Source organism: Martes martes (genome assembly GCF_963455335.1).
Source record: "Martes martes genome assembly, chromosome: 9".
NCBI classification, from domain to species: Eukaryota; Metazoa; Chordata; class Mammalia; order Carnivora; family Mustelidae; genus Martes; species Martes martes.
In genome coordinates this window covers 62241678-62267594 of record NC_137896.1, presented here as the reverse complement: position 1 = coordinate 62267594, position 25917 = coordinate 62241678, and the positions used below count along the sequence as shown (strand labels likewise).

The 25917-nt window shown below is 36.3% G+C and overlaps 1 protein-coding gene across 1 annotated transcript in view; it reads right to left on the bottom strand.

Moving 5' to 3' along the window:
- Positions 1-25917, bottom strand: part of SRBD1 (S1 RNA binding domain 1) — a 195780-nt gene that overhangs the window by 120120 nt on the left and 49743 nt on the right. The window contains exons 12-14 of the mRNA XM_080813290.1: positions 22945-23102; positions 19366-19456; positions 18508-18615 (exon numbers count right to left, since the gene is read on the bottom strand). Of these exons, the coding sequence (XP_080669416.1) occupies positions 18508-18615; positions 19366-19456; positions 22945-23102 (357 nt within the window). The remainder of the gene's footprint in view (positions 1-18507; positions 18616-19365; positions 19457-22944; positions 23103-25917) is intronic.

Below are 25917 nucleotides of genomic sequence, written 5' to 3'. Positions count from 1 at the left end.
CGGCTCAGGTCATGATCCCAGCGTCCTGGGATCGAGTCCCGCATCGGGCTCCTTGCTCAGCAGGGAGCCTGCTTCTCCCTCTGCCTCTGCCTGCCTCTCTGTCTGCCTGTGCTCACTCTCTCTGACAAATAAATAAATAAAGTCTTTAAAAAAAAAAAAAAAGAAAAGAAAACAATCACTTCTATATAAACACAAAATAAAGGATACTGTGCTTACACTGGATTTGGGGGACAAACTTTCCTCCAAGTTATTAAATTCAACAAGACAGATATATTTTACATTTTCCCACTTAACACAAACCTGCCACTTCTCACTAAGGAAAGGTAGCCAGAAGGACAAGATGACCCCCCCACCCCCCCAAAAAAAGCCAATAAGAAAAATGAAGAGTGAAAGGAAATCAAACCTGAACGGTCTAAGATACTTCAAAAGTTCAACAGTTACCAGATTTCCCAGTCAGCTTTTTTTATCCACTTCTCATACTCCCCTGCCAAAAACCATGAATGAGAAAAATATCAAGTCTCAAATCTGAAAATTTAAGCAGGGGTCTCTAACAGCCTTTCAGTATCTCTACACCCAACAAAATTTATTGAAACATAAAAAAGACTGATCTCTTGGTAAAAATTTTACTTATTGGGGCACCTGGGTGGCTCAGTGGGTTAAGCCTCTGCCTTGGCTTGCATCATGATCCCAGGGTCCTGGGATTGAGCCCCACATCGGGCCCTCTGCTCGGTGGGGAGCCTGCTTCCTCCTCTCTCTCTGCCTGCCTCTCTGCCTACTTGTGATCTCTGTCAAATAAATTAAAAAAAAAAATCTTAAAAAAAATTTTTTTACTTATTATTTTTCCCACCAAAGTCAAAACCACCTAAAAGTAGCATTTCATATTTAGAATGAGATACAGAATCACCTAAAGAGCCTGACAGGGAAAGCCGCAGCCCAGCCCACCCGATAAAAAAGAGAAGGTAAGAAAGTAAAAAGATATCTGGGTTCCTCTTACATAACCAGTGAATTTAAAAAAAAAATTTTTTTTAAAGATTTTATTTATTTATTTGAGAGAGAGAATGAGTGTGAGAGAGAGAGAGAGTGCACAAGTTGGGGGAGGAGCAGAGGGAGAGGGAGAAGAAGACTCCCTGCTGAGCAGGGAGCCCCACTCACAGGGCTTAATCCCAGGACCCCAAGATCACAACCTGAGCCAAAGGCAGACACTTAACCTTATGAGCCACCCTGGCGTCCCAACCAGTGAATTTTAATTCAAAATAAGCCTAGGGCCTGGAAGAGAAGGAAATCACTGATCCTTAGAAATCAGCGCATATGATCTGAAATAGAAATGCACATGTTCAAAGTATTTCTTATACAGTGAAGACACTACAGAAGCTTCTTCACGCCTGTATCCCACTTCAAAGTTTTAGCATTTTGGCCACACCAACATCTGAATTCAGAGCCAAGAGACATCCGCAATATATTACTTAAAATATATTAAGTGGAACTTAAAATAGCAAGTAGAACATGAGTGGAATTTAAAATAGCAAGTAGAACATTACAACGGCAACGGTTCCAAGATGGAACCGTGGAACTGCCTGAATCCAAACCTGTTGGGAGTTGGGAGGGTAGTCTATCACACGTCTTGTGGTCCCTTATATTCCTAGATTCACAAAAATCATTCTGTTGAGAGGAAAAATAAAATGCTTTGAAGAATAAGAGGAATTTTAGATAAATAGTAACTAAGGAAACAAAAAAGTCAGTGGAAAACATATGAATCAACCGTAAACTGGTGACTCATTTGCAAGCTCAACTTGCTTATCACTAATTGATAAATTTATAATCCTTGACTCTGTTGATCCTTTCAATCAAGCCTAAGACTAATTTATAGTTAATGTTTGAATGATTAAATATACAATATTAGAGCTAATTCATGTGCTTTAACTACACTGACCCCAAATTAGATAGGATACACAAAACCTCAGAATTAAGGGAAAAAACCCAAAAGGGCATGCATCACTATGCCAAACAAAGGACTCCACACTACTCTGCCTCACAAAAGTTAAAATGCTTGCAAGATAAGACTGTGATGACCTTTTAGGCAGTATAACATTTCTTTGTTTCCCAATTCCCTAGCACTATGATGAGTCATAGCAAATTCTTAAAGGAACATATCTTCTATACAAAAAAAGATGCTGTTAACTGTGAAGGGGGATAGGAAAACGTGGCATGAATGGAAAGATACACATCTTCCAGCCTTCATTCTACTACCGATTTCCTAATAACCACCCTTCTCAACCCTCAGTCACCCTTCCTAATGCCAGGGGTTAGCCATATAACGGTGCACAGCAGTGGCAGCAAGAAGTTCTGCATCTCCTATATCAGAAAATGGGCAAGATGTACCTCTTCTACTACCTTCCTAATCATAGACTCAAATGCCAAGTAAACTGCATACACTGCTCACTACCCACAAGCTATCTAGGAGACCTCTGTAGCACTACGTTGACAGTGAGAAAGGTTGTTACCAAACTCCTCTGTGTTAGTTATACTACTGGTTTCTACACTTTACAGGTCAAAGAGTTTAGTTCAATAAATTGCAAGATAAATTGCTAGGTTGAAATTTATTTTCCTGCCATATATCAATAAAATGTTAAGCAGGTAAGTGCAAGCAAAATTGCTAGATATTAAGAGAATATGCTATTTTTAAAGCATTTTAATACTACACCAATACATTTTAACGAAAACCAATTACGAAAAGTTTTTATTACAATAGATTTTAAAAGACTTCTATAAGTCAAGATTAAGTAATTGGAAAAAAGTATAAATTTGAAAGCAGATTTCATTTTCTAAAACATTCTGTGATTTCTCTTTTTCACTATTTAGATTAAGATAGTTCTGTGGTAAAGATGTTAGAAATAGATCTATGGATAATCCATATCTGAAAAGGAAAATGCTTTTAAACATTTTTTCTTAAGCAGAGAGAAACATCCAACACATGCTTGGGAAACAAAGAAGGAATCAGTTTCAAAAATGAGCTACAAGAATTCTACCCCCATATATTTAGCCTAGAACTGAGACAACAGCCTCTAAAATACGCATTTACAGGAAAATAAATATTCCACAATACATATGGCAAACCTTGTCTGAGTCCTGTTTCTTTTGTTCTTAAGACTCAGTTTCCCGCATTATTATGTTTAAAAGCTTTTTCTCAGATGGGTCAGTAAAGAGTGAACAGGCTGTGAAGTTAAACAGGTAAAACAAGCTGAGTAAGACCTTGACTTTGCCATTTATTCTGTCTTTCATGGAGGTTTGATGAATTTTCTCTGGCCACCCTCTTCAATCTCCTTATAACCAAGAGGAGTGTCTCCTCAACTCTAATCATAAGCGCCACTTTGGACTAAAGATTCCCCAACCCAAAGAAAAACACAAAACCAAACCATCTTGGGAGGAGGACAGCTGAAAAAGAATATGTCCGTAACTTCTCGTTTACTCCCTTCTGTAGCTAACTATTGCCACCCAACCACCACCACGCCAGCCACCACCATAACCAGTCCCCCCACAAAAGACTTGAAACAACTGCTTTAAATCTCTTTGAGTGCAGCAAGCAATAGCTTGTAAAAGGATGCAAACCAGCTGAAACATTTGACAGACAGTGTTAAATACCAGGGAATTCCTACCAACCATTTTACTTTAAAAGGTACTTTGATGTTGGCTATCTTTCATGTACCTCTTTCATGGCACATTAATAAAGAAAACGGAGCTGAAGTAAATCAAGTCCCAAGGTCACATCTAGAATTACAGCACTGTAGGTACCTGATGAAATACGGATTAATGCTGCATGAGTAGTGAATAAATAAAAGCACCTCTACCCACCAATCAGGCAAGTTTTACAAGTGCTTCTGAACTTTATTCTGCAACTAGACCTGAGACATCTTTAATCCCCTATGCCCCTGAAACCTAATTATCATAATGTGAACCCAAATGTTAGGGTCCCTTCAAAATGCAAGTGCTGTGAAGCAGAAAAGTAATGGGAATTAAGCTGGGTGTAACCTTAGAAATGTACGGATGTGGGGGAACTTGAAAGTGGTATTTCAATAAGTTAGAAGAGCATAATACAAAGATTTAGCCACATAAAATACATTAGACTCAAAAGGTTCCTCCATCAAAAACAAAAACAACGACAACGACAACAACAACAAAAACCATATAAAAGACAAACAAGTTGGATTCAAAAACTATTTGCAAGTAAAAGTTTCTGGTCCCAGAATCTTCAAGTCCCATGCAATCAAATGAAAAGGATCTCAAAACCAAAGAATTCTAGCAATTTTGCACTCTTCTAGTGCAAATGAAATGAGAGACAGAATCACAGTGATTCTGTACTACCCAAACTTCTCTAATTAAAAACAAAACAAAACAAAAAACCCTTAAATGCTCCCCAAAAATCAACTGAACATGTTTTTTTAAAATTCCGACCAAGGGCCCTTTAATGCCAAAGAAAAGAGGAAAATACGATTCAGAATGGGCCAAGGAGTTAACAATCTCAAGGTAAAACTCATCCATTAGTAATTTGTTGATAATGTAGTCTTATTCTTTACATATCTAATTTATTGAGGGACTACAACTTTAAAAATAGTTAAAATACATAATATAAATACATTTATCTTGTACTCACTACATGTCTGTGTTCACTACAACAGAGAATTCAGCATGAATCCAGACTGCTCTGGGCCCTAATCACAGAGACAGTTACTTAATGTACCAAAAGATCTACAATACAACTTTATAACATAATTCCTATCTTTACCAAGTAAAGCATTTATGAAAGGTCTGTAAAAATTTATTTCATCTACTTATTTATAAACATTAGAATATATTTTATAAAGATTTTATTTATTTGAGGGAGGGAGCACAAGCAGGGACAAGGACAGAGGCACAGGGAGAAGCAGACTCCCCACTGAGCACAAAGCCCAACACAGGGCTCATCCTAGGTTCCCAAGATGATGAACCAAGCTGAAGTCAGATGCTTAACCAACTCAGGCACCCCTATAAACATTAGAACCTTAAAAATTGTTCAATGTGGGCGCCTGGGTGGCTCAGTGGGTTAAAGCCTCTGCCTTCAGCTCAGGTCATGATCCCAGGGTCCCAGGATCAAGCCCCACATCGGACTCTGCTCAGCGGCAAGTCTGCTTCCCTCGTCTCTCTCTGCCTGCCTCTCTGCCTACTTGTGATCTCTCTGTCAAATAAATAAATAAAATCTTAAAAAAAAAAAAATTGTTCAATGCAACTGATGTCTCTATGACAGAAAACAGTATTTACCTGGCATATGTATTTTAATAACAGAACTATGAACAGATGAAAATGGCAAATTCACAGTAAAATGTTAGCTTGGAGGAGGATCTTGGAGTGAAGACTGTACATACATAAACTGGGATAGAGAAAAAATGTAAAACAATAGCTTAAAATAAGGCGTTGTTCCTTCCATTTCTAAAGGTTATCAGAAGTACTCGTAAAATCCCAGAGTTCATCACTTGTTACATTAATGCAGAACATACTATTGTTTTTAATTTACATTTTAGGTTCTGTTATAGCAAATACACTTGTCTAAATAGAACATCTGTTTTGGTTATAATATATTGTATCTTTGGCAAGAACTTGTAATAAAACTAACAAAAACAATCACGAATCTTTATTGGATCTGGCAACAAAAACAGATTTGTAATCAAAAACCTTAAAACTAGAAATGACCATCACTGGGCTCTAGGCCAGTTCTAATCTAAGTCAATAAACAAAGATCTGCAAGAAGGGCTACAGTAAAGGGGGGTTGGGGTAACTCCTGCAGATATTTAAATTAGACTTAGAGATACAGAAACACATGGGTTACAAAACTGGTAAAAAAATATTTTATTTTGATTGAAAACTGTCAAACTGAATCTGAATCCAAATAGTATTTTAAAACCACACAGACACAGACACGCACACATACACACACACATATCCATAATTATTCATTCCTTGTGCCTCCTTTCCTATCTCATTGAAATGGTCTATTTAAATATATATTTTATAAAAGCATTCTGGCCATTTCCACAAAATGAACATAAATTATATGGGCTGTAAAATAATTTTACTTTAAAATGTATTTAATGTCACAAATATCCCAGAAAGGAAGCCTTATAAATAAGTCTAGTGTTTATGATAGTCAAAGAAATGGAAAGAGGATTACCAGCCAATAGGTGAAGGACACCAAAATCCTGGAATTTTCCAGTACATTTTCTCAAGCCATCAGTGTAGAAAGAAATGAGACGAATATTCTACCACCTTAACTTGTCATTAAGCATAGTATTCAAACTAATATCCAAAAAATCACTCTTAGGCTGTCCCATGTTTCAAGGTCAATTCATGGCCTTCATCACTTCTATAAAATGGAGATGGAGGAAACAGTCTTTTGAAATATAAAGAAACTGATCTTACATGAAAAGCAGAAATTATTGCACTAGTCAAAAATAAATAGTGGGGGCCACCTGGGTGGCTCAATCAGTTGGGTGGCCAACTCTTGATTTTGGTTCAGGTCATGATGTTGGGGTTCTGGGACTGAGCCCTGTGTTGGGTTCCACACTCAGCCTGAAGTCTGCTTGGGATTCTCTCTTTCTCTCTCTGCCCCTCCCCCTGCTCGCATGAGCATGTGTGCTCTCTAAAATAAATAAATCTTTAAAATAACTAATTAAATAAATAAATAAATAACAGCAACCACAACTTTTCCTCCACATAAAATAATTTTAACTTCACAACATAATGAGCTTTACATAGCTAGATATATCTTAAATCACACAGCTAAGCATATTTATTAGATGGGAAGTAAATTTCTTTAAAACAAAACCAAAATATTAAGTCCAGGTGGTTCAGGAGATCTGCTACATGTTACTGTGATAGAATCCTCAATGGTCCGATTTCAAGGAAACCTTAGAAATCACCCTAACAAAATCTCTACTGAAAATTCCTTTAGCATCACAGAAGTCATTTACCCCTGTGCCAGTTCATTTTGTTAAACTGGGTTCAACAACTCAGAGTTTCAAAAACTTTCCTGATCCTGATTCTAATACATATCACCGTCCACAAACTTGAAGATCTTGACTAAATCACAGAGTAGAATGTTAACTAATTACAGCATCTGTGGCAAGCCCCTAGAGACCTCACACCAGACCATCAACCCAGTAGCTAATCGACATCCTTTTGGGGGCCACATAACCAAATCTGTATTTCTCTAGTTTCTGCATTCAAGTATCAAGAGACTTCAAAGTTGTACTGAGATCTAGATGTGCCTACCAGTTCTCACTTTTCTAAACAGAAAATGAAATGGAATAAAGCCAAAAATGTTTTATTTATAGGAAGTGTGTGCTGATTTCCAGTGGTTATGTTCTATTGTCCCTTCCTAGGTGCTCATTAACCATCCTTTTCTGATTTCATAATAACCTTGCCTGATCAAGATCACACTCAACAGTCATTTGCATCTGAATTCCCTTTTGGAACATTAAATACCATCCGCCCCTCTCCAAGCTTCCATAATTTCTTAATAATTAACCAATAGTGGCACCAAAATTTTATTCCCAAGTCCACCCAGAACTCCAGAAAATATTTTATCTGTGCCAGAAGATGAAATGAGAAATGTAAACTCTCCTACTAATGCCCTATTTTAGTTACATTCTGGTTTTCTTTGGTGATTTTTATTCTATCTTCTTAGCCCCAAATCATTCTATCTCACCAATCGAAAGAAGAGTTGAGCACTTCCACTTTCTGACAGTCCCTGGTAAGGAGGATGACATTATGTACAAGCAGTGGGATCTCTTCCCTCACTCACTCCTTCCTAAGATAATCATTATAAATCTTTTATGCTACACTTAACATTTGTGGGGAGGCAACAGAGGGATTCAGGCCTGATGCCTTGGTCTTCCTGTACTATTTTTGGCAGACCAGTGACTCTTCTTTCACACACTCTTGGTTACTTCCCTTTTTTTTTTAAAGCTTTATTTATTTTATTTTATTTATTTTTATTTTATTAACATATAATGAATTATTTGTTTCAGGGGTACTTTCTATCAGCTTTGTATTTGACCTTGTAAAATATACAACTAATTGAAAGTTTGCAGCCAACACACACAAACTGATTTACTTCCCAATCTTTTTCTGATGGTAGAGCCCCTGGAAGTCAAAGTGCTCCATTTAGAACATGATGGAATATGTGAATTTTGAACCATATGATTGAATATACAGGCCTAAATCAAATACTAGATACTAGCAGACATCAAAAAATTAAGAAAAATGTATCAGTGTAAAATAAAAATTGTTCCAAACTTGGTTTGGCAAAGAACCATTCTTGTATAATGTAATTTACAGCCTCCTTCTGGGGGTGGTGGGGGGGAGCATTCTTCATAGAATGTGCCAGCTATTTTCATATACTTTAATGGGTATAAGACTTAGCAAACCAGACACCCAAATGATCTTCTTTTCTAGAGTAATTATCCTACATTCTCATTTTCCTACAGAATTTTGTAACCAAGAGTGAATCTCTCAATTGGCCTACTATAAGATTTTTCCTTTGCAAGAAGATTACCAAAAAAACTGACATATGTAAATGAGGTGTTCAGAAAGTTTTCTTTGACGTGAGGAATTTTAACTGAGAAAATTCTATCCATTAACTTTTTCCAGAGAATTTGGAAAGAATCGTAGTTCAGAATTTTAGTGGTGAAGCACATTAGTCCAGCTTACATTTTCTAATGTGCTGAGGACTGCTGCCTTATTTTCTTTCCTTAAGAGGATCCTTTGCAATTTTATAGGGTAATCCGAATTACATTTCTAAGAGTATCCCAACAGTATCATTAGGGACTCCTATAATCTTACCTCTTAACTTTGTCTTTTTATTTTTAAAGTACGCTGTGGAGCCGAACACAGGGCTTGAACTCATGACTCTGAGATCAAGTCCTGGGCTGAGATACAGAGTCTGACATTTAACTGACTGAGCCACCCAGGTGCAGTGAGCCTCTCAACTTTGCATTTTTAAAGATTCAAATATGGGATTTCATATAGCAATATTTTTCAAACTTTTCTATTATTGACAATAAGAAATATACTTTACATCACAATCCAGGGTACAATACATGTATATACCCAAAACCTATATTCATGGAACAATACCTAGATTTAATAACATGAGATACACTCTAGTTTTTATCCTTCTTTAATTTTTTTATTTTTATTTATTTTATTTATTTATTTTTTTAAAGATTTTATTTATTTATTTGACAGAGAGAGAGATCACAAGTAGGCAGAGAGGCAGGCAGAGAGAAACAGGGGAAGCAGACTCGCTGCTGAGCACAGTCTGATGTGGGGCTCAATCCCGGGACCCTGGGATCATGACCTGAGCCGAAGGCAGAGGCTTTAACCCATTGAGCCACCCAGGTGCCCCTAATTTTTTTTTTAAGTGCTGATTGGGACCCACTACATGGATGTCACCTTCCTCCAATGGATTGCAACCCACAATGTGAAACTATGGCTCTAGAGAGCTCATATGACATGGAAACATAAGGGTAATGAGGACATGAATGTGGATGCGAATAAATGAGGGGCATAAACTCATCATGCTTTTCTTCAGCCTTTATACCATAACACATGGAAAGAATTCCTATCACTAAGAGATAAGAATATGTGTTATATCTAGATCTACCTACAACTGTACTTGTTACTTTATCTTCTTACTTTGCTTTTAATTCTCCATACAGAATTCATCACTAATTAGTATAATATATATAAACAAACACATACACTTATCTTTTCATCTATTTTCCCTACTAGGTAAAAGTTTCAAGAAGTCAAGTCAAGGGGTGCCTGGGTGGCTCAGTTGTTAAGTGTCTGCCTTCGACTCAGGTCATGAGCCCAAGGTCCTGGGATTGAGCCCTGCCTCGGGCTCCCTGCTCAGTGGGAAGCCTGCATCTCCCTCTCCTATTCCCCCTGCTTGTGGTCCCTCTCTTGCTGTTTCTCTCTCTGACAAATAAATAAATAAAATCTTTTAAAAAAAAGAGAGAGAGAGAGAGTAGAAGTCAAGTCAAGTATCTCCCAGAATGGTACTTCGCCTGCCACACAGTCTGAGCACTAACAGTACTTTGCTGACCATATGAGAGAACGTGTAATGGGATGTTTTTGTTCTGGCTTAAGTCCTAAAAGTTTATTGTGCCACCAGGAGCAATCACCCAACTTCACCCTATAAAATGGGGTGTGGGTTTGAGAAGGACAGGAGGGCCTTGGGGCTGAAAGAGAACATTTTTTCAAGAAGACTGTTGGAATGCTGTGGCATTTTTCCTGCTGCCTGAACATCTCATGTGGAGGAATGTCCCACTTACCCCATGCCAGGTAAGAGGGGCTTCCCTGGGACCAATATGTGAGTGTGACATAAGAAAGAACACAGATGTAAACACAAGTATAAAGGGAGGAGGGAGAAAAATGGGGGGGAGGGTGGAGAGATAGAGAGAGAGAATAACAAAGGGAGAGAGCCACACTAGGGATAAGTTCCTGATCCCCCTTTGAGAGAAGACAAGGATGTATGAACCAAACAGGCCTGCAGGAGGCAGTGTGAGGGAGCTCTAAAGAGATTCTGTCCAAGATGAATGTGTAGCAAAGTGATTCAGATAAGAGTGGTCTGCCTGGGGGCACCTGGGTGGCTCAGTGGGCTGGGGCCTCTGCCTTCCGCTTGGGTCATGGTCCCAGGATCCTGGGATTGGGCCCGGCGTCGGGCTCTCTGCTCGGCGGGGAGCCTGCTTCCCTTACTCTCTCTGCCCACTTGTGATCTCTGTCCAAAAAAAAAAAAAAAAAAAAAAAAAATTTAAATAAAGAGTAGTCTGCCTGAAACCCAGGACTGAAGGAGGGTCATAGTTAGCCTGAGAACTTATCTGCCAAGTCACAGAAACAATTCAAGGATCCTGTTGGGGAAGATCTCAGGAAACAAAAATAAAAACCAAGTTCTTCAAAATTTCTCCATGGAAGAATGAATCTACAATTGCATGTAGGCCACCCAAAGGGCCTTATCCTCAGACTGCAACTGTCCCCAGTGTATAATAATACTATGGCTCCTTTTCCCACTTCTCAACTCTGAAGACTATACTTAAAGTAATCTGGAAATTCAGCTGGTGAGTTGGGCAGAAAGAGAAGAATAACAAGGAGGGAAAAGCGAGGAGGCTAACCATGGCCCTGCAAACCCCTAGAATGAAGAAGTGGACTTTCCCCGGAATGAAACAGAACTGACACGGAAGTTAATGCACATCAAGTTTGGAGCCTTGATTATTAAAGAAGGTATTTCCATTGTTGAAATGAGACTGTTCTCCAGACTAAAAGGGACTGAAAGAGCAGAGACCCTTATCACAGCCAGGGACGGAAGAACTACTCCAAGCATGAGGTGAATAGGAGTGGGATAGTAAAATAAGCAGTTGTCTTCTTGCACCTTACTGAGTGAGTCTATCTCATTCAATGAAACATTTATACATGATAAATAATGTGGAATGAATGAACACACAAATAAAATATGTAAACATGTTGAGACCATTCTCTAGTGAGATTACAAATTATTTTTATTTTCCTCTTCATATTTTCCCAGATTTTTCAAGACCTCTTTTAAGCTTAAAAACAAAACAAAACAAAACAAAAAACACCTAAATTGCCAGAAAACAATGTTTCACATGTTTTAGTGCACATTCATAAAGTAAATAAAAAAGTAATTCTTAATTCAAAAGTATAAATGTAGATGATTAAAAATGAGCATCTAATTTTACCTTATGTTTTGTCTTCAATATCTGAAAACACCAAATTTTAAATTTAAAGTAGTAGGTAAAAAATTAAAAATCAAGTGGAGGGAGGGAAAGGAAAATAGAAGATAAAGTTATGACACTATTTGCCAGTAATATGGAAGATCAGTTACCTGGACCTAAAATGTCGATTTTATTGAAAACAACGAAAAGTCCTAGATGTAATACATCTTATTTAAGAAGTGAGTTGGCAAGAAAGAAATACTCAACCTAAAAAAAGTGAAGTGAATGTGGGAACCTTGATTTCTGAAGCTGACTTTCATTTGAGGACATCTGTTGAACCAGGTGAATTTTATTTTCCATCTCACAAAGCTTCACACAAATGGAAGACTAGAAGACAAAACCCAGGGTCCACCTACAATATGGGTTAATAAAAGATTCCCCCAACTACTCTTACACATATAAAACCCTCAAGGTAGGGCTCCTGCGTGGCTTAGTCGGTTAAGCACCTGCCTTCAGCTCAGGTCATGATCTGAGGGTCCTGGGATCGAGCCCTGCATCAGACTACCTGTTCATCAGGAACCTGCTTCTCTCTCTCCCACTCCCCCTGCTTGTGTTCTCCGTCTCCCTATCAAATAAATGAAATCTTAAACAAACAAAAAAAATATGGGGTTAAACCCCTGGTTTAATATCCCAAAGTATATATATCCCAAGGAGTTAAACCCCCACACATACATACCCCAAAGGGTTAAACCCCCAGTTTAAGGGTCAAAGAGAAATAAGCTCACTGCACCCTATCCCAAGGATATTGTGTTGAAAATGGACTATCTCAAACCTTGTCACAGGGGGAATCTCTGATGAGAACACGGAACCATAAGCCATCTCTCTAGTGTGCAGCCTAAATTCACACTACCTGGGTGGCCAGAAAAAAACTCAAACTGAGAATTTAATTTAAGTGATTCCAAACTCAGAGTGTCTACAGGAGCCTGAGAGAAGCAAATGCAAACCCTTTTTGGAGTGTCTCACAATCAACGCAGGCCTCAATGAATTCCCACAGATAAAGTTCCATGAAAATAAGGAGTTTTCAATAAAAATTAAGTAACAGAAAAGGAAATAAAGCAGCAGAACCAGCAGTAACAACAGATAGCAGAAACAGACTTCCAAGGATTTTCAATACTAGAATTATCACACAAACTATAAAACAGCAACGGTTGGTATGGTTAAGGAAATAAAAAATAGGTGTGAAAATTTATTCAGGAAAAGTAAAAGACCATAAGAATGAACAAGTGGATATGAAAAAACACAGAGCTTCTAGAAATGAAAAATATAACTGAAGTTAAAAATTGAAACAGATGGCAGCTACACTCATGATGAGCATAGCATAACGTACAGTTGTTGGATCACTATACTGTATGCCTGAAACTAATGTAACATCATGTGTCAACAACACTAAAAAAAAAAAAAATTACACGGATGGATATCAATTCTCCACAAATTAAATTGTAGAGCCAATTTAATCCCAATCAAAATCCCAGCAGGACCATTTGTAGAAATTGAAAGGCTGATTCTACAGTTTATGTAGAAGCATAAAAATTCTATAATAGCCAAAACAATTTTGAAAAAGAAGAATGAAATTGAAGGACTTAGACTATCTAATTTAATAACTTATTAGTGTTAAGACATACAAGATCAATTAAACAGAATAGACTCCAGAAATAAATTCACATGTATACTGCCAGTTGATTTTCAATGAACATACCAAAGCAGCCCAATGGGGAAAGGAAAATCTTTCACAAATGGTACTAGAATAATCCAGTCATAAGCAAAAAAAGAACTTCATACCATATATAAAAGTTAACTTTAAGTGGGTTATAGACAAATCCCATACTAAATGTGCCTGCAAATAAATACTGAAACTACAGCTGATTAGTCTGTACCCATAGGTTTAAAACTAGTATCACAGATCGAAAATAACCAGTTGTCAAACAATAGATAACTAAAATATGGTGCAACCAAACAAGAAAATTAAAGAAGAAAAAGGAGGGAGGAAAGGAGAAGAAAGATGAGGAAGGAGAAAGAGAAGAGGAGAGGAAGGGTGGAAAGGGAAGAAATTAGGTGGCTCTGCTGTTTACAAAACGCTACAGCTGGCAATAAAGACCTTCAGAAAGAAAGGGAAAAATCAGCATCCATTCTTTTTTCAAAACTACTCTCAAAACTAATTAACAGCTTTCTATTCTGTTTCTGTTACCTAAGCTGATTAAGGTTCTCTGGTTAACTTTTGGTTTCTTGGAGAATAAAAAAGCTTCAAAGCAATCATAACCGTAACTGAGATGATAATGAGGTTTTATGGTTTTACAAAGAAAAGTGAGAAGACTTAAAGAAAAGTTAGAGAAATAAAAACTTAAGGGAAGCCTACATTTAAAAAAAAAAAAACTTGATATTCTTGGACATATAAGAGATTCGTATTTTCTACAAAAACTAATATACTTTCTAATATTCTAGACTCAAGAATAATAAGAAACTCAAAAGCCATAAAGAAAAAGACAGATAAACCTTAAAAAAATAAAATTTAGGATTCTATACAAAATAAAGCTGAATTTAAACACAAAATGGAGAGAATTTCTTGCATAATCTGCAAAAATTTGTTGTAACAAATGGATCAATAATTAATGTAAAAAACATTTACAAAACATTATGAACCAGACAAAAACCTCCAACAGAAAAAAAATGAGCAAAAGATACAAGCCAACCACAGATACACAAAGAAGTCCAGAAATGGCCAGTGAGCATACAAAAATATATTTGACTTCATTAATAGTAACAGCAAGTATATGCTAAGTGCTATTCTAAGCAATTTATAGATATTAACTCATTTAACCTCCACAATAATTCTCTACAATAGATACTATTATCATCCCCTTTTACAGATGATGAACCTGAAATACAGAGAGGTTAGGTAATTTGTCCAAGGTCACACAATTAGTTAAGAAGCAGTGCTGTTGGGATATCAATATGCAATTAAAACAAAAATGATAGAACAAACATGCATTGTAATAATACTCAAAGTCCCAGAAAAAAGGGAGTAGAGACACTGTAGATAAGAGTATTAATTGGCATAGTCATTCTGGAAGACAGCACAGCAATGTACTTCAAAAGCCCTACAAATACGCAGTTTGAAAATTAATTTTCTCAAACAAGCAGTAATTCATACAACCCAGAACAATGATTACATGGGGTGGAGGCACTCCAAGGAAAAAACACACAAGCAACCTAAAAGCTGGGAACAAGGACATTCATTTTATTCTTCTTCAAACTGTATATAGAGGTTCTATACTCTTTAGATCTATTTCACACTAAAAAGTGTTTTATTTTCTTCCCTTTTTATCGGGACTTTTATACACACTTGTAATATAAATATTTTTAAGTAAAGACATCCCAAATTAGCCAACATGCTGAGAAGAGGGAGAAATAGCATGGAAATAATCTCAGTAATAGATTGGGTTTGGTAATTAAGCGCTTTGCAGTTCAGGAGCAGTGGTAAGTTACCTCTTAAACCTACAGCCCACTTCTTGGAATGGATTCAAAGGCAATAAAGGTATGTGCAAAGATTTAAGCACAAAAACATTCATTACAGTTTTGTGGGTAAAAAAGCCAGCTATCACACAATGAGGACTGACTAAAATACAAGATCATAGAGGAGTTTATCCGTAGTAATTTTAAACGACTTTGTGAAGTCCATCTATTGGCATGGGAATATGGTAAGTAGGGGAAATGCTGTAAAACATGTACAGTTTGAGTTTCTTTTTTTATAACACACATAATCTAGAAATATGCTCCCAAATATAACTAACAATCGAGCTAACAGAAAAGCCTATCACTTGTCTGTGTTTTCCAATCTGCAATAATAATAAGTATTATTAACACCTTTAAAGAAATAATGTTTGTCTTTTAATTTTAAAGCAAAAGATTTTCATTACCTTCATTCTTAGGCATTTTTCACAAAGAAATTAACCCTTTGAGGCTCAAACAATTCAATTAAGTTAGACTCTGGAAGAGACAACTAATCTCAAGCAACAAAATTATGATTCCTTAAATTATATTTTCTATTAAATGATTGGGACCCTTCTGGAATAAAAGAAGAGAGAGGTCTAGTGTGTACTTTACAGACATCCAGCGCCATCTCCCTTTTCCTAATACAATCTAGCCGTCCGCTTGTGCTTCAATGGCAAAGCCTGCTGGTCTACATCTAACCTCAAACCCACAACCCCATACCTCTCTCACAGCACCCTTTTCTCATTCTCTCATCACACATCACACCTCCTCAGGTCACTCTGTTACCTGATTCATTATCCTAATGAACTAGGGCATTGGGAAGCAAAATTAATTTCTTTTCTCCTGTTTTCTATATTTGCCTGCTCAAACTCACCGGTATACTGCAGTTTTCAGGGCAGAAACATGAAGTGCTGGGTCTGAATTAACAGCACAAAATTTTCCTTTACATTTGCTGCTCCCAGGTTTTTATGTGGTCTCATGTAATTCTACAGAATGCCCACAATGCTATGATTTCTAGCAATGTTTCCACTATCAGTATAAAGTTTGAAATACAAGATGGCAAATATTAAAGAGTTCTTTTAATTCTTTCACAGTTCATTAAATAAATATGTAACTCTAACCATATAATATTTTTATTTCAGAAATTATCATTTATCTTGGGTAAAATATAGCCTCTAATATACCAAATGCAAATTTCTCTATCAATGCAAAGAGAGAGAAAACAGTAAGTCATAGATTTACCAGAGCATTAAGCGGAGGGGAAATTTTCTACAGTTGTTCCATATTGTAATTCTGGTCAATAGCTTGAAAAGATTTATCTGGTTAAAAATAGTTTAAAGCTTAATGTTTAAGAATCTAAATTACTAAGTATTTGTTGAGACGGACCTATAAGTACAGATGTTATGTTTAATGGGAAGGAGGTAGAGATAAATAAAACATGATCCCTGATTTAAGAAGGTTTCAATTTGGGAAAAACTAGATACACCGCTCATAAGCATGTCTCAAAGGAGTTAGCCATTTCTACATTTTAATAAATTTTACCACTTCTACAAAACAAAACAAAAACACTATTTTTTTACAAAAGGAAAAACCAAGACAAAAGCAGAAAAAAAAATCAAGTATAATAACTTAACATGAATGGAAACAAATATTTAGATATTCAAAAAATAAATGAGTGCCTACTATGTGCCAGAGGATTGAAAATAGCGAATCATACTAGCACACTAGCACATTTAATAATTTAATGATCTGAAAGTTCTATTTATAAGCACTATAAATTTATATTAGATAAATATTTGTAGATATTTATATTAAATTAACATGAACAAGTTAAAAAAAAATCAGACAAGTTGCCTGAAATAAACTCAATCAGCTATATCGGGTCCTTGTACCACGTTCTCAAAAGGACTGGATGCATGTGCACAGTTTCCAGAATAGGGAAGATCCACAGTACTCCCCAGACCAACCTGAACAAGAAGAGGAAGAGCGGGGGAAGAAAGCTGAGGTGGATTTTTCAATCTGGTCCTTTCCTGAACCACAGCCCTGTGGTACCTACGGCTTGTCCCTGACCTCCTAAACACCTTTGGTTACCCTGCCTTTGTTTTACTGATATCTTGATTATACTCTTGGCATACGGAACACTACACTAAATACAAGGCCCTCCTCCTTCGGCCTATAAAGAATCTTAGGATTCTTCTTCCTGTGTTGGGTTTTGTTTTGTTGATCCTGTTAGTCACATACTCATCAGCTGACTTCCAGCAGTGGAAGATGGTGCTTGGGCACTCTTCCCAAGATATCAGCTATCGTAATTGTCTTCTGTCGTAGAATTAAACCCTTAAGAACTTAATATTCTACTGTAGCTTGAAAAAGGTAAGTGTGGGGGCACCTGGGTGGCTCAGTGGGTTAAGCATCTGCCTTTGCCTGGGGTCATGATCCCAAGGTTCTGGGATCAAGTCCCGTGTCGGGCTCCCTGCTCAATGGGGAGCCAGCTTCTCCCTCTCCTGCTCCCCTGCTTGTGCTCTCTCTCTCTCTCTCTCTGTGTGTCAAACAAAAAAAATAAAATCTAAAAAAAAAAAAAAGGAAAAGAAAGAAAAGAAAAAGATAACCCTGGCTACCTGAGGTCCAAAGAGAAAGTAAGGAAACAATGGTGAACAAAAGCAGAACTACTACAGATCTAGGGGTAGGACTACAGAAATGGGTCATACTAATCCAAAGCTATTCAGAAGTTAACTGGATGTCTATATAAAATGAAAGCTTGTGATGAAGACATGAACAAGAAAGGAATATCAGAAGTGCTTTTAACTGGTAATACTTACCCTTGGCTGTCAGTTCTGAAAACCAACAATTTATAGGCCTCAGAACTTTGGAAGAAAAAAAAGCTAAGTTATCCACTGTTCTATGTACTAGTTAATAATTAATTAGAGCTCTCACACAAGGTACAGCCTAGAAAACCCCATGAAACCAAGTAAGCCCTAGCTTGCTATTTCTGTGAGAGTTTTCAGGATACTGAAACTCAAATTTCTCTAGGAGACAGACACTTTATGTCGTCCTACAAAGTACTTGGGAACAGCAAGAGGTGGTCTGCGGGCAAAGAAGATGCATATCATAAAAAGAGAAGAGAGAATTCATCACAGAAGGAAGTGGAGAAGTTCCTTTGCCTCTCAAAGAAAACAAACATTCCTAACATCCTTACCAGTAAACAACATCCAGTGGCGCAAAGTAATTTTTCATTATCAGGTCAGCAAAGTAAGCTTCTGTTTCCCGGCAGGCAGTTCCATTTCCAATCACCACTGTGCTGCAGCTTCAAGGGATAAACAAGATGAGAAATGGAATGAGCTCAAGGCATGCTTCTAAGTCAATCAGGAGAAAATGCACAAAATGCACAAATACTATCACAGGATGATCTTATTCTCTCATATAGCCAAGCAACATCTCCACGATCTCACAATGGAGGGACAGACTTTTGTAGAATAAAGGACAATGCCCCTACATTTGGTATGGGAGGCAACGGAGAAGTATTTTACTGTCATACCATCAAGAACAGTCAGCTTTCTTCCCATCTAGAAGGAACCAAATTTACAAATAGATAAGAAACTCTGAAGCATTCTATGCCATAATAAAGACATCATGACTGAATTACGTGATACAGTGCCAAATAATCCCTGAAGCTTCAAACTACTATCACATCCACTCCTCAGATCCAACAAAAAGGAAGGAAAAAAGGGAGGGAGGAAAAGAGGGAAGAGAGGAAGAACGGGTGTGAGAGAGAGAGAGAAAGAGAGAGAGAGAAAGCCCAAATAAAAGAATTTAATGCTCACTTTTGCTCATATTACCACCTTTTGTTTAGCGAAGGTGGCACAGGAAGGGAGAAGCATCCCTCCAGAGTCTCCAAATGTAGAGCTCTCCAGCAATTTGCCCCAGCATTGTTTTACATGATTCCTTCTCTCTCACCAAGGCACTTCCCTTAATCCCTCCCTCCAAATTAGGAGCTTCAAAGGTATCTCTGATTGGCTGAGCCAGTGAAGTACTCAAAGGTTACTTATTTTCATACTTGAAATTCAGCAAAAGCCTCTTTATTTTCTCTGCCTCTCGGAAGCCTTGTCCACAATGCAAGTAAACCACATCGGTATGAAGTATCTGACCTTAGAGAAAATGAAAAGAATAAGCCATTTTGTAAGAAATCACAAAACACAACACAAAGATGATTTGACTAAATAATTTATACTAGAAAAGGGAACTCCTTTGTCTTAAAAATGCAGGATGAATCATTCATATTCACTAAATCAGATTCTTCCAAAGCACTCTGAAATTTTGTTACTTCCAAAGTTATAAGGACACTACTTTGCTACTTATCATTATTAACTAGATTATATGCCATGATACCTAAAAGAGAAATGGTTTTTAATAACACAGAACATTGAGCTAACATTTACTGAATATGTACCAAATGCCAGACAATGTTGTAATACTATTCTATTTCTTCTTTGGGTTGTAGATACATGCATTTCTTTCCCTGCATAATTCTTAAGCTGCATATTTATGACTTGGGTGTTTCTCTATATTATATTACATTTCAGTGAAAAATAAATTCAACATTTGAGGGTAACAACCTCAAGAACAGAAATAATGAGCTAAGTGACCAACTTAGGAAGCTATGAAAAGAACAAGAGAACAATCTCAAAGAAAGCAGAAGGAAGGAATTAATGAAGTTAAAAGCAGAAATTAACAAAATAGAAAAATATATATGTAATGAAGAGGATTTGTAAAGTTTAAAGTTAAAAATCACTTAAGAAAAACATATACTTTTAACAATACCAATCAAGAAAAAGAATGAAGATATAGATAAATAAAAAAAGATAGAAATAAATCATATTAGAAATGAAAAGAGGATACAACTAGAGCTTCAGCACAGATTAAAAAGATATAAAGACAAAAAAAATAAAATTTAAAAAAGATAGAAAGACTATTATGAACAATTTCATGTTAGTTTAAATGTTGGAATGGATAAATTCTTGGAAATGTCTTACCAAACAGACTGAAGATACATACATATATATGTGGGAGTGCATACAGTATTTTTAAAAAGTCATCCTGTAAGTAATACAAATAATATCAGATCCAAATACGAATACGTATGGTATCTCAACAGATGCAGGAAAAGACATTGGTAAAATATGCTTCCCACTTACTGTAAAAATGTATAGCATAATAAAAAAAGAGCAACTAGGACAGCAAAACCAAAAACCCAAGGCTATCTGTAGCAAAGTATTCCACAAAACTCAAAAGATGATCAAGAGGGAACAACGCAACTACCAAGACCTACATGCACTGGCACTTTTGTGGGAGCAAGAAGAGACAAGCAATGAAGTATCTCATAGACCAGAAACTATCAAAAGGTATTTCCCTGTAGTGTGGGAAAGACCTCTGCATACTACAATTTATAAGTCAGCAGAAAGTCTGTCCATAGAGTTTTGGAAGGATTGGAAAACTTTGGTCTCTATGAATTCATGAAACCCAGGCAGAACAGCCTTTTCAAGACAAAAACCCCAACTGAGAAATTGTTGGGAATCATATCCCCTCTGAGTAAGATAAGGATAAAATGGTCAAAGGAGAAAGAAGTCCAGGTAAAATGGAGAAAGCATCAGGAAAACAGATTCAAGAAAGTAGAAGGCTACCTCTTTATTCATAGAGATACTACAGTGCTTTCCCCCCAACACCAGTAATTTGGGGAAAAAAGAAGGGACAATTCTAGAAATATACAGCTAGAAAATCTTTCCTGACCTGGTCTTCTACCCTAAAAGCTGGGGAAAATGAATTTTACATAAACCTAAGCAACAGAAAAGGATGACGGTCAAATTCCATATAGAATGAATATTTTTTAAAACAGTAAATTAAAAAAAAAAAGACTAGTATGTCCTTACAGAAAGATGTGTTCACAAAACGCAGAGAAAAATTGTAACTTAAAGAATGAGCTACCAAAAAAAAAAAAAGAAAGAAAGAAAGAAAGAAAGAAAATGAGAATAACATAAATCAGAATTAGAAAACCGCAAAAATAACATGCGAGAACTCAAAACTGAATTAGACATGAAAGTTATTTCAGGAGCACCTAGGTGGCTCAGTCAGTTAAACATCTGCCTTCAGCCCAGGTCATGATCCCAGGGTCCTGGGATCGAGTCCCCTATCAGCCTCCATGCTCTGTGGGAAGCCTGCTTCTCTCTCTCCCTCTGCCCCTACTCCAAGCTTGTGCTCTTTCTCATGCTCTCTCTCTCTTTCAAATAAATAAAATTGTTTAAAAAAAAACAAAGTTATTTCAGAAAGAAAAATCTAAACCAAAAGAAACAATGAACAAATAAATGTAATAGTATATATTATTGTATATAATACATATGTAATACATAATAACATACAGTAATAGTCCATAATATAATAATATAAAAATAATAAATAAGAGAACTTTAAGGTAAAAATAAGGAAAATATAAAAGCTCAAAAAATTGAAAGTGATAAAGTTCATCAGAGAACTGAAATCTATTTTTTGTAGGTACCAAATGGAAATTCGAAAACTTGAAAACACCGTAATTTAAATAAGGAACTCAATGGATAGCTTTAATTGCAGATCAGACATAGCAAAATAGAGGCTTAATTAGTATAAAGACAAACAATATAAAATAGAACAAAAGAATGAAAAACAGAAAAAGAGGAAACTGAAAGGTCTAATATATATGTAATTGGAATTCCAGAAAGAAATACCAAGAAGCTCTACAAATCCCAAGCAGAATTCATATAAAAAAACCTCAGAAAACCAAACACACAACACACACACACAAAACACACAACCACACACAGAGCTAAGCACATCATAAGAAAACCTCTGAAAACCAAAATAGAAAATCTTAGCAGCCTTAGGAAAAAAGAAATCATTACCTTCAAAAGAGCAATAATAAGGTTTTGTTTAAGTTCTCATTCTCAACAAAAAGTGTAGTAGCCAGAGGGGGAAAGAACACAAACAAAAAATGAAATGACACCTATAAAGTACTGAAAATAACTGCCAGTCATGAATTCTATACCCAGCAAAAATATCCTTCATAAATGAGGGCAAATCAAAAACATTTTAGGCAAAAACTAACACAATTTCTCACCAGCTGACCCCATATTAAATGTAACAGGTTAGAGGGTCAAGCAGAGAAAATAATCTCAAATGTAGACACAGAAATGCAGCAAGAAATGAAGGGCAATAGAAAGGGTAGATAGTAAATAAAGGGGAAAATGCTGGGCAAAACAAAAATGTCTGGTAGTTAAAATACACAGAGTTAAAATGCATCATATATAATACACTATAATAAATAGAAGTTGATGGGGAACAGTTTTTCAAGCTTGAGCCTAGTTAATCTTCATCTCCATTGTGACACAGGGAAAGGCACGGTATAAATGACAGTAACATGTTGAGATTTTTGATCAACAAATAAGACAAATATGAAATTTGATTTTCTAGTTCCCACACTACCGTGTGTGAGAAAACCATTTTCTGAGCCTCAAAAATTAACATTATTTCAAATCCTCAAAATATGTATGATGTGAAACTTAGGACCAACCAAACAACTTTTCATTGAAGAGCTGAAAGATGTACTTACTGGTAGGAGAAATTATAGCCAATTTGCAACCATGTTTGTAACCAGGATCCACTCCCATCAAGGTGCGCCCTGGAACAGGGCTTGTTAAAAGCAGCTGACGAAGGTTCCGTCCAAACATCATTACTGATTCTTTCTCTGCATCTGATGTTAGTTTGGCTCTTTAGAAACCAAAAAATAAAAGGAAAAAGAGAAAGTATTCAGTTTTTTCATTCACCTCAAGTTTCTTCCTGCAAAGAACAGAATTCTTTCCGTGCACTTATTCCTCACAGGAGTAACTTTAATAACAAAATAAAGGAGAAAAGATCATATATAAAATGATACTGAGTCTATTTTTGCTAACTGCAATAATACATGAAACCACAAACAATTCTGAAGCAAATCCCAGTGTGTCATACCTATATTCCTTTTCTATCTGCCCTTTATATACGAAATCTATATGTATAAATATCTGTGTATGTGAGAGAAACAGAGTATATAAAGACCTGGACATCATATAACAAGTCAAGTTAAAGTTTATTAGCTGATTAAAAATATAAACACAAAATTAGTGATAAAGTATTGAATCCTAAGTAGTCTCTTCCAAGTACTTAGCTTTACACTTTTACCTATACAAATCAGAATGTCATCTTCTTACTCTGTTCAGTTCTCCACATTGAGCCCCCACCTTGTCATTGTCACAGAGATGTGACATGACCAAGGATATTAGTAATCAGTCCAGAACCATGCCACATGCATACAATTTCCCAGGTTTTCTCCAGAGAAGTTATTAGAATTCTAATTTTAAAACTTTTTTTAGGATAAAAATATATGTCTATAAAGGAATTAAAGGCATTTAAAAACTAAATTGTAGCACCATCCAGTTTTTTTTTTAAGTATTTATTTATTTAAATAATCACTACACACAATGTGGTGCTCGAACTCAAGACCCAGAGATTAAGAGTCACACACTTTTCTGACTGAGCCAGTCAGGTGCCCCTTAACACCATTCATCTTCTTAATAAAAGCTCTTAACATATTATCTCCTGAAATTCTTATGAATTTTACAAGAAGACATAAAAAGTATGTCTTCTCCCTTAGAACAGGTAAAGACATTTACGCCATGGTCACAAGAAAACTGACAATACAAAAACCATTCAAAGTACATTTCATATCAGTGCTAGGGTAGAATTATCTATATATCTGAAGGCACACACAGCTAACTAAAGTCTGCTCTTTTTGTCTGAGTCAGTTTCTTAAGGCTTCCTCTCATCTTTTCACTTCATTCTCCCACATTCAGCCACGCAACATGAAAAGTATCATAATAGGTATTTCTGAATCTTCACTTTTAACTTTATTTATAAAGCGAATGTTTGCTGTCAGTCTTATATAAAGTACCCTGATCAGTGTGAGATACAAAGCTGAAAGACAAGATCCCTGCTCTGAACATGATTGCAGAGTGGAAGAAACAGCAAAATAATCAGATAAGTATAAACAATGGTTAAGTGCGATGCTAATGAGAACATATGGGAAGGACATTAAACCGCAAAACTCTCTAAAAGAGACGGCTACTCAGGTGAATCAAGAAGAGTAAGTAAGAGTTAAGCCAACAAAGCAGGGAGAATAGAATGAAGGCATAGAGAAAATGTTGCAGGCAATGGAAGTACCATACATTAACGACTCATGACGCATTATAGAAAAAGCAAGTAATTTCATATGCTAAAGTAAAAAGAAATACCAAGACATAAGGCTGTAGAGCCAAAATGAAATCAGACCACAAAAGGCTATGCATGGTCTTCTAAAGAGCTTGGATTTAATCCTAAAGTCAAAGAAGAGCCACTGGAGAATTTTAAGTAGAAGAGTAAGAAATAATCAGACAGGAGTTTAAGGATGGCGATGTGAAAGGTGTAGTATGGCAAAACAAGACAGAGATCATCTGTGACGCTAGAACAGTAATCCAGAAAAGAAATTATCATACCCTGAACTAAAACAGTAACCACAGACATCAAGAAGCGGCAAAATTCAAGGTATAATAAAGGATGAGAAAATAGGCAACACTTGGTAACTGACAACATAGAATTGATGAAAGAGGCAGGTGTGAAAAACAACACAAGGATGAATCATCTTGTTACAGAAATAAGAAATCGAAAGTAGACTGCATAGTATATAGTCAATTGAATCAAATGTCTGCAAAATAATAGAGTCTGTATGGTTGTTTTAAGTACTCACACATGAATGGAGAAAAGTCTGGTTAACAGTGATTATCTTTAGGAAGTGAAATTTTGTGGGTTTTTTTCCTTAGTGTTTTACTGATTCTTTCAATTTTTCTACATTAGAACAAATTTTTTTTTAATTAGAGAATCGAAGTAATTTTCTTTAAAGAAAAATCAATTGGGAGTTTTCCCCTGAATTGCTGTTTAGGTAATTATAAGTATTTCTATCAAGAGACACATCTGGGGAACCTGGGTAGCTCAGTGGGTTAAAGCCTCTGCTTTCGGCTCAGGTCACGATCCCAGGGTCCTGGGATCGAGTCCTGCATAGGGCTCTCTGCTCAGCAGGGAGCCTGCTTCCTCCTCCCTCTTTGCCTACCTGCCTACTTGTGATCTCTGTCTGTCAAATAAATAAATAAAATCTTAAAAAAAAAAAAGAGACACATCTGAAGATAGTACCTGCAAACTGACTTACAGACTAAAATAAGATATATTTTTTTAATTAAAGGCATTTTAGAAAAAGAGAAGAAAAGTGCTCTTGTTTGCTCACTGCTAAAAGAAGTCAAAGAAGGATTAAACATTAAACAATCCCACACCAAATCGCTTACATCAAAGCACAATGAAGTCATTCCAGAGGCAGTGAAGCTCCTCAAGTCAAATGTATGCAAAACTGTCAAAAGCACCACTGGGGGAGGGTGGTGGGGGGGGGGAGCTCCACTGGACATTACATGCTCCATGAAAAACCAAGATAAAGAAAAACAAGAGGAAACAAAATTTTGAATAAGGT